The sequence below is a fragment of the Neolamprologus multifasciatus genome, chromosome 2 (assembly GCF_963576455.1).
Source record: "Neolamprologus multifasciatus chromosome 2, fNeoMul1.2, whole genome shotgun sequence".
NCBI classification, from domain to species: Eukaryota; Metazoa; Chordata; class Actinopteri; order Cichliformes; family Cichlidae; genus Neolamprologus; species Neolamprologus multifasciatus.
This window is the reverse complement of record NC_140440.1, coordinates 31,887,481-31,897,610: the sequence shown is the minus strand read 5'-3', so window position 1 is coordinate 31,897,610 and position 10,130 is coordinate 31,887,481. Positions and strand designations below refer to the sequence as shown.

Sequence of the window (10,130 nt, the reverse complement as noted above, 5' to 3'; positions counted from 1 at the left end):
TGGTGTTTTTTTTGCTGTACTCACAGTGCAGATTGAGATAAACTCAGCAGGAAAACGGGACTTTAGTTTCCTTGAAGAGCTGAGATGAGCCTGCTGACTGTGAGACATCAGCGACCCCACACAGCAGCAGAAGCATCTGCCAGCTCAGTGCAGGATGCAGATTCAGTGTGCACCCAACAGCTCCACCTGACAGCCAAATAGCAGTTGCAATGAAGATGAGCCAGTTTTCTGCTGTGTGGGAAGTTGCAGCACCATCATGTGTGAAATCTGCAAGAAAAAAAACAACTCTGCAAATGGTGCGCACGCGCACACACAGACAACAAACTGCCAGGCTGGTGCACAAAAAAACAAACACATTAACAAGGAAATGGGAAGTGTGGGCCTATTACTGGCAGTGGTTATTTTTAGAGTTGGAACTCATCTTGCTCATTTACCAGAAACATCACAAAAGTTGTTGTGTGGGCCTTATTAGTGCACATGTCAGGCATGGTGTTAAAACCTGCATGCACTCATTTATGTGTCAAGGTACAGTAAAGAGGACCCAAGGCCCATTTGTTTTCACGTTGACTGTAAACCCCAGATATTGCTGAGAAACCTCGGTAGAGCTGATTTCAGGTACCGTGCACCTTTCACATAGTATGAACTGTCCTCACAGCAGAACTGAGGAGATCTTAAGCTCTTAGTTCTCTTTTAGGGAAACATAAAGCATCCTTAATATTTCTTGTTACTTTCATAAGTCAAGAAAATTAAACTCCATCTTTCTGTGTATATAAGCAGTCATGTGAAAAAATAAAGGTGTCTCTGTGCAGTGCTTGCTTTCCATTTCAGCCATTCTAATGTAGATTTGTTAGTGTGATTGGGATCACTGACCTATTGCATGACCCAACTTCGGCCAAGCTTTATCTGTCAGATGTCCTCACATTTGACTCATTTGAGCATACTTTTATGTAGAGTTCATTGAGCTGACTCAGTGACTAAAAGATGCCCAGGGCCTGTGGCTGAAAAATAAGTCCAGATCCTCACCCCTCCACCACCATGCTTGACAGCTGGAATGAGGAAGAGAAACTGCAGTTCCTCTACTGGCCACTTGAGGGCGACTCCAAAAGAGACTCCCGTGTTAATATGCCTAATTTTACAGCCTGGCCTCTGTGGATAATTCTCCCATTCATCACAGCTGCATGTCCTGACACAGGCAGTTGGATCAGATTGGGGTCTGCTAGGCCTCAGCTACTATTTTGAGCCATTAAACTGGACCTCTTTACCGTTTGTGTGCTGCTGGTGCCTTTTGGATCATTTCTGGATTATCTGACTAACATTACAGCTTCCTGTGAGGTACAGATCACACAAGAAATTATTCTCCAGTTTTGATGAGTGAAATTAGCACTAATTAAATAATAAATACCCAGTTAATGGTAACTTCTGGCTCAAAATTATGCAGTGGTTCACACAGGCTATGTCCATATTTTATACCAAATATGCATGACACATCTGACAACAAAGCACCATATCACATCTTACAAGGTGATCAAATACTTACATCACTAACTAAACTGTAAATTTTTTGTAAATCTCCTAATAGTTTTGTTGAGAATTTAATTAAATTAAAATAAACCCACCAATTACATTATGGACTGCTGGTGAATTTAATAATTCAGCAATGACTTGTTTACCCTAGTGTATAAATGATCAAATCAGGGTTATTTAGTCAAGTAAAAGACAAAATTTGTGTCACATCACAAAAGCAGATTCCAGCATGTTTATTACCAAATGATGACAATTGTTATCTTCCAGGGGAAAAAAGAACAAACAAACAAAAGAAATATGAGGCCAAACGGGGTGCAACAGATATCTTAAGGCTCTGTTAAATTCTTAGCTTCAAAACAAAGATACAACATAGCATGTATCCCAAGAATGCACAGAAAGCAAATAACTAGTATAAAATCAAAGTTTAAAACTGGCTAGCCCGTGTCATTAGCTCTTAATAAATAGGTTACTATAAGAAAAAGAAGAATACAAAGTAAAATCTGATTAATGTGTCAGAACTTCTTATTAATCCACATTTCAGAGGAAGTTATTTTTTTCTAAATGATGAGGAATCGCCGTCTCTGAATATTTAAAGTGACACGCGTCATGGAGTCAAACACAAATATGCACGCTGAACTTCCTGCAGTCGTTCCCCCCTCCCTCCAATAGAATAAAATAAAAAAAAAAACTGCCCTCAAGAAAGCTGAAAATGGAAGACCGGCGTCCACGCAAGTCACACGTTGTAGAGACTGAAAACAGCAAAATGGCTCATCCACATCACTTCAAGTTGAATTAGCGGTAAAAAACATTTTCACTTTTGAGCGTGCGTGCTTTCAGATGAGTTTCACTGCCTCACACTACTGAAAAATTAAAAATAAGCATCACTGGTTTAATACAGTTATTCACCCTGCTGAGCTAAAAAAACAAAAACAAAAACAAAAAAATCACGTTACTTTAATTTGTGTCAGTTATACGGAATAAGATTTTCAAAATAAGATCAGCACAGTACACCAGGATGGGAAACTGGCTGAAGTAAGCATGCTTAAAAGTGAAAATGCTCCAATAATATGAAATTATTTTTTCAAATTCCAAACTTGAGACATAATACAAGGAATATTAAAGTATATAGTAATGATTTAAGCAGCTTTAAAAAGATGCTGCAACCTCACAAACACTCCTGCTTTCAGGGATATTTCAGAAAAAAAACAAAAAACAAAAAAAAACACACACACATAAAAAACAAAACAAAACAAAACAAAACAAAAAACCCCGAAAAGACGAATTCACAGGTGGCCGTTCGTAAAAGTCAGTCAGTCCAACTTGATCCCGGGTCATCGCGAAGGCCGTTGAGGTTGCAGCAGAAACATCTTCTAACAGTTATGATATCAAAAATAGGACCGACGTCTTTCCTGTCAGATGCTCTGAGACAGGAAGTCAGAAACCACCTCAAGCAGAAACTTTGCCAGCTGCGGTAAGTTTTTAAACAGCAGGGTTGAAGTCAGGTTGTGCCCGGGTTAACGGATCATCGAAAAGCTTGAGGTGGATCCAGACAAATGATGAGTCTGTGAAACAGAAACACAGGAGGCCATTAGCTCAGGGTTTGTGAAGTTAAACGCAATGATTTTTAAGATCAAAGCATGTCAAAGTTATTATTTTCATATACAAGTCAGAGTCATGTTTGGATTATTTAACAGTTTATGCTTTTCTCTGGCATATGTAACGGTAAACTAAAGTTTCCCTGGTGTCTGGACTGCTGCTCAGACAAAATGTACAACTAAAAGTCATCGACAGCAAACGTCTCCTTACTAACAATCCTTATGATGCTTTAAATCCACTAAGGATATGGCATAAAGTATTCCATGTCCGAGGTGCATAAAGAAAATGTTTTTCTCTCAAACTTAAAAACTCTGTGCACAATAAAAAAAAACAAAAACAAAAAACAAGAAAAAACAAAAAACTGTTTGGATTACTGTCCAGTGAATTTCTTCCAGTGTACTGCAGCCTGCTGGACCCAAAATGGCTGCCCTCATACTGGATTATTTTTGTTTAAACATAATTAAATTTGCTCATGTAGCTTATTAACCTACTTTCTTAAACTAATTTGAATGCTGGAGTGCAACAGTATTTACTGTTCTCAGGTATATTTCTTCTTTATTTATAATACACGCAGGTTTACATCCTCCTGCAGGTCAATGCCCAAACAGAACGATGTTTAAGGAACGCTACGGTTTGTGTGATAAAATCAAGTTGTGGATAAAACTGATACTCACATGTCGGTATTTTGAGTTGAAATATTTTTGTGTGGATTGTTTACTGTGTATACGGTAATGCCCGATGTTTTTTTTTTTAAATTACTGAGTTTTGCGGTTTAAGGAAAGGAAATTCGTAAAGCTTGCAACTGATGCTTACAGTGGTTACAGTGAAGTTACAGTACTGAGAAGTATTTGCCCCTGCTCTCTCTTTTGTTTCTTTTTTCCACATTTACATGTTTCAGATCATCAAACAAATGTTAATATTGGAAAAAGATAACCCAAGTAAAATACAAAAAGCAGCTTTTAATGATTTCATATATTATGGAAAACTAACCCAAACTACCTGACCCCATGTGAAAATGTAATTGTCCTCTAATCATAAGAGCTAGTCACAGCAAGAACTGCAATCAAGTTTGCCATAACTGGCATTGAGTCTTTCATATTCCCTTTGGAGGAATTCTGGCCCACTCTTCTTTACAGAACTGTTTTAATTCACTAATAGTTTTTGAGGGTTTCAAGTATAAATAGTCTAAGGTCATACCAAAGCATCTCAATTTGATTTAAGCCCATTCAGAGGTGGACTTATCTCATTGTGCTTCTGCATAACCAGGGATGGGAATTGATAAGAATTTAGTGATTCAGATTCCATTATCCATATTATTTACTGATTGATTCCTTATCGATTCAATCCTTACTGATAGTGCTGTGTGGTTAAATGTTTGTGCATGTTGGAGGCTTTTCTTGCATGCAGAACACTGTCCCTAAAAAGGTAATGAAGAAGTAATTTCACAAATTACTTTCACGTTTCTCAGTAAAATGACCTGAAACATACCATCTCATAATTACCATTTAACAACATAAACATCAGGCTACAGTCCCACGCATCAGCACAAATCCCTATCCTAATGAATGGACAATAAGCGGGCTTAATTGGCAGGCAAGAAACTGAAATACTGGGAAAAGGTTCTCAATTCCCATCCCAATTTAAAACCCAAATGATTTTGAGCTTCAAAGCATGATCTGATGGCAGATATTCTTCAGGTTTTTTTGTTTCTGTTTTTGTAGCGAGAAGAATTCATAGTTCCATCAATTACATCAAGGCATCCAAGTCCTGAAGCAGCAAAGCAGCCCCAAAGCATCACATTACCACCACCATGTTTGGCTGTTGATACAATGTTCTTTTTATGAAATGCTGTGTTAATTCTCCACCTAACAGAAATATTTTAAGCTCACATTTATTTTTAGCCAAACACAAATCAAGCCTTCGGGTTTGTTTTGTTCATCGGTGGCTTTTGTCTCTTTCTTATTTCTGAATCATGAACTCTGACATTTATTGCAGGAAGTGAGGCCTAAAGTTCTTTAGATGTTCTTTTGTGACCTCTTGCATGAGTTGTTGATGCACTCTTGGGAGCAATTTTGGTAGGTCTGCTGCTGGTAATGTGCACTGCAGTTCTCTATATTTATGGATTATGACTCTCAAAATGATTCAGTGGAGTTCCGAAGCCTTAGAAATCGCTTTTTAACTCTTTCCATACTAAGAGATGTCAATGTGTCTAATCAGTTTGAGTTTCTTTAACTCACAGCACGATGTGTTGCTTTTTGACCTAATTTAGCCTACTTCACTTTGTTAGACATGTTCTCGTTAAGTGATTTCCTGATTCAACATGTCTGGTAGGGTGTACTAGTGAAACTGAACTTATCCCCTGTGAATTAATCACAGTTAATTCGTGATTTTGGATAGATCTTTTCCCATAATAAAAAACTCCATTTTGTTTTTATTTGGGTTATCTAATATTACATTTTTTTTTTGATCTGGCAATTTCTAAACTTTGCTGCAGAATGACAACAGCAGGCACTCTCTTTCTACAGTAGTAACAATATCTGCAGCATTCTCAAGAGAGGCGCATCATTTATTTTACTACATTTATTTATGCCCCAAAACGCATTTATGATACTGTTGTGCATTTAGCTAGCAGTATATAAATTAAAATGTCTGATCTGTTGGCTCACTGGGATTTTTTTTTTAAAACGCTGAGCTGGGGATCCACTGATCTAATAACTGGATCATATCATTCCAGTCTTAACTCAAAAACCTGGAATGCACTTCTGTGTCTGCTGTCTACAGAAGCATCTATTAAACTCAGCTGTATGTTTTGTTCTGTGTTTACTTCTAGCGTGAAAATGTGAAGTACTTCAAAAAATGGAATCTGCTGTGTCGATGGACTCAAATAAAATCCACAGGGTTTAAGGATTACTTATTATTGATTATCTGACACATTTTGGATCCTGAACTTCACAGATGTCATCATTAGTTCAAAACAACTTAAAAGTCCAAATTAAAGGTACTGATGGAGAATAAACCTCATATATCACCATAAGATGACAATGAATTAACAGAGTAATGATTAAAGGTTTAGCACTCAGAATTTTTAAAGCAGCCATCTTGATTTTCTTATTTTAATTTGAGACTAAATGACCTGCGAGAATCCTACAGCTGCATAAGATTTAAAAGGCTGGTGGGTTTTAAACTGCGGTTGCATCTCTCACAGAATCGAAACTGAACTTCCTGTTTTGGAACAAATTCTTTTTCAGGATGTCACATTTTCCTCTTTCTGCGACTCGCCTCATAGGACCATCTGCTTCATTGCCCCCTGCTCTTCCTCCCAGCCCTGAGCATTCAGACAGTTGCATTCTTCATGCTGCATACTTTCTGCGATCTTATGATAACAAGATAAACCAAACAGTTTGCCCAGAGCAGCACCACCCACTCTTCTTTCTCACTTCCAGCCGAATCTCTCTCTCTCCCTCACACTGCACTCAAAACACCACACAGTCTTGTGAACCGTCTCTACAGGGACATTTTATCACATTTCATAAAAATAGTAAGGGGCCAACTATGCTGTGTGTCCAGAGCATGGGTACAGCCCTGCTAGATGATGTCCCTACCTTTTCCTCACTGTACCACGCAGGCTGTGCAGCACTGTTCCTGCTTCTCTGGCAGCGAGGAGTAATTCATCTGCCGGACAATCTCTGCAAACAGCTCATCCACCATCGTCTTGCTCTTGGCAGAGGTTTCGATAAAGGGGCAGCCCCACTCTTGAGCCAAAGCCCGTCCATCTGATCCGGCCACCTCACGCTCAGACTCCAGGTCGACTTTGTTACCAACCAGAATCAGCGGCACCTTCTCAAAGCGCTTCACTCGCACTATTTGGTCTCGCATTGGTCTGATGTCCTTAAAGATTGAGAAAAATAAGAAGTGTGAGATATTGAAATTTAAACAAAACAAAAAAAATGAATCATCTAGCAGATGCGAACTTTGGTTATTTCTCAATAAGCACAATTTCTTCATGATGTAAACATTTAATTACGATTTTTCTGGCTCAAAACTGGTCACATTGTTGAGGTAAAGCTTTGTTTTACCCAGCAGACATTTGTGAATTTTCATGAAAGTTTTGGAAATATGCAAATATCTATTTTAAGGTTGCTAAACATTTCCTTTCGGGGAGGCCAAAACTTCTTTTCACATCTAGTTAAAGCACTGTTACTTTTATTTATTGGTACTTCAAAAGTAATTATCCATTAATTACCGAGTGCTAATATTGAAGGCTCTAAAATATCAGGACGTGGGATGACCATTTTCTTTAGTAGACCTGGTTCATAGTTATCTAAGCTTTCTTATGCACTGTTTGTTTTCTGTGTGGTGCCATCCTTCAACAAATTAGTGCTATATGGAGATATTGGGGATCCAAATGAGCCCTAGCCTTCCCATTTTAATCTCGATAATGTGGCTTGTAGCATTCCCTGCATGAGAAGTATGAATCACAGCCTGATTAACCACATACGGTTGCAGATTTCAGGTGTGTGTGGTGCATCTGGGGTACCTGGAAAGACTGCTGGTTGACCAGGCTGTAGACCAGGATGAAGCCCTGTCCGTTCTTGATGTACAGGTCTCTCATGGACGCGAACTGCTCCGTCCCCGCCGTGTCCAGGATCTCCAGCACGGAGGGCGACGAGTCCACCTCGATCTCCTTCCGGTAGAAGTCCTCGATGGTCGGGTCATATTTCTCGATAAAAGTGCCGGTGACAAACTGCACGGTGAGCGCGGATTTCCCGACGCCGCCGCTGCCCAGCACGACAACTTTGTATTCTTTCATTGGGGCGGTCAAGGCGGGCTAACTCAGCAGCTAACGACTGCTATACTCGCTCCACAAACATTTATCAGGCCTTTACGAGAGCTAACGAGAGAAGCCACAAAAGTTAGACGATATACAATAACCCCCCTCATTCACATAAACAGTTCAACCGCTCATACTTGGGTTTTTCTACGTTTTCCAGCTAGTGAGACAGTAAAAGTTGATGTCCGGCAACTCCGGCGTTAGCTAGCGTTAAAGCTAGCTCGCGCCTGGCTGAATTCCCGCTGTGCCATCCTCGCGCTTTCAGTCGTTAGATCGATGTGATTCACCACAAGCGCCGGCGTTGGTCAGTGAACTTGTTGTCTACTGACGGCAGGTCACGGTGGTACACATTAGACCCCCACCCCAAACCGCATGACAGTCCCCACAGCAGCCCGCCGGTATCGCCGCAGCGTTGACTGCGTCCTTCCCTTAGCCCGGGCCTGGTTCTGGTTCCGGCCCAGCCCGGCGCCCTAGCAACCGGGCCCGTTATCGACGCAGACTCAGTGTTATAATCCCACCGTCCATTGGCTACAGTTTATTACTGATCCGGTATATATGTGACTGTATACAAGGTGGGTTCTGCTTCAGAAAGAAAGGCTTTTTTTCAACCATCTGATTTCCTGGAGCTAACAACCTGTTTCCGCTAACGAGAATCAGACTTCCGCTGCGACGGTTTTCACAATAAAAGCACAGAAAAGCGTTACAGAAAATTACGATTTTTCGTTTCTAACATCCATCCAGGTTTCCCGCTTAGCCAATTCTGGGTCGCGGGGACTTGATCATTTTCTGTCCTTGATATTTATTTATTTATTTAAATACAGTACTGTGCAAATGCCTTGAGCCACCCCTTATTCCTTCAAATTATTTTTTTAAATGCGCCCTTAAATTGCTCTCCAGGCTTTTTGAAGAAAATATTTTTTCCTTTTCACTCATTTTCAGTCTAGTCCTTGTACCTGACCATTTTCAGAAGACAATTTTTAAAAACTGTTTTACACTGACGTTTGAGTCATTGAAGCATAAACAGTAACCTAACTGAAGTGATGAGCTAGTTTTATGTCCACACATAATAGACAGTTTGTTACCATTTCAGTTTTATTACAGTTTAGTTGAATACACAATAATAATAATAATAATGATAATTGCTAACCTACATATTTAGCGATTTATCATGCAGACCTATCTTATTCACACAAGTTATCTAAATGAGCAGATTGTTGTCACATGAAGTGGTTTCAGTTACTTTCCCGCAAAGTTACACACTATCCTCCAGGGGATTAGCTTCAATGATGCATAAGTGTGTGTTAGTTCACAATGTGAAAAACACCAAGACTGGACGTTGTGAGCAAAGATTGGTTTAATGTGCAATCACAATGTTGCCGTTATATGGAGAAGAATTTGTTTAAAGAAACAGCCACAAAATGAATCAGCTGCAAGTCCATCTTGACCATTTCTCCGTGTTACTGAGGATGTCACACTCAGAGGTTGCAGTCTTACATCAGCAGCATAGGGAAGCTGGTCATCCTCACTTCCTCTGAGAGCAGTTTCGATTCCTGTTTTTATATTTATATTTGGGCGACATTCTCTGAATAGCTTTACTATAGTGCTTTTAACTGCAATAGGTTAAGTTAGTGGTCTGCTAATTCAGACTAATTCTGCATACTGAAGACAGTGATTCTCTACAATGCAGTTAATTTCAAAACTGCATCATTCATCACACTTTGCACTCTGTTATCTAAGAAACTTTAATTTCATCTGGTTTTTGCCATACTGTCTTTAGTAAGCCATTTTGCATTTTTTTATTGTAATGCATAGTCATATTACCTCATTATATTTGAGTTAATTTATTTTTTAGATAATTAAGATAATTGTTTGATCCTGTTTTATTTAATTTTATTGAGCTATAGACTATTTTATTGATTTAAACTATATGTTGTTGGGCAGATCATTAGGTATGCCTTTAAACTTCTCAATCAACGCAAATATTTAATCAGCCAATAACATGGCAGCAACTCAGTGTATTGACATGTTGAGGTTCAAATTGAGCATCAAAATAGGGAAGAATTGTGATTTAAGGGACTTTGAAAATGGCATGAATGGGCTGGTCTTAGTATTTCAGAAACTGTGGATCTAGTGGGATTTTCCCACACAATCACAGGGTTTACAGAGCATGGTTTTCTGA

At 39.2% G+C, this 10,130-nt stretch overlaps 1 protein-coding gene across 1 annotated transcript; it reads right to left on the bottom strand.

Moving 5' to 3' along the window:
* Positions 1–1,741: 1,741 nt before the first annotated feature.
* Positions 1,742–8,623, bottom strand: rap2c (RAP2C, member of RAS oncogene family). Its single transcript, XM_085170077.1, has 3 exons — positions 7,658–8,623; positions 6,723–7,008; positions 1,742–3,086 (listed from the first exon to the last, which is right to left on the bottom strand). Exons 1-2 carry the CDS (start codon positions 7,928–7,930, stop codon positions 6,730–6,732), a joined length of 552 nt encoding a protein of 183 aa, XP_085026203.1. The 5' UTR covers positions 7,931–8,623; the 3' UTR covers positions 1,742–3,086; positions 6,723–6,729.
* Between the last annotated feature and the right edge of the window lie 1,507 nt (positions 8,624–10,130).

Excerpts from the sequence above, each read along its gene's own strand:
- rap2c (XM_085170077.1), bottom strand. The coding sequence starts at position 7,930 with ATGAAAGAATACAAAGTTGTCGTGCTGGGCAGCGGCGGCGTCGGGAAA. Across the intron at positions 7,009-7,657 it reads TCAACCAGCAGTCTTTCCAG|GACATCAGACCAATGCGAGA; the intron begins GTACCCCAGATG and ends TCAATCTTTAAG.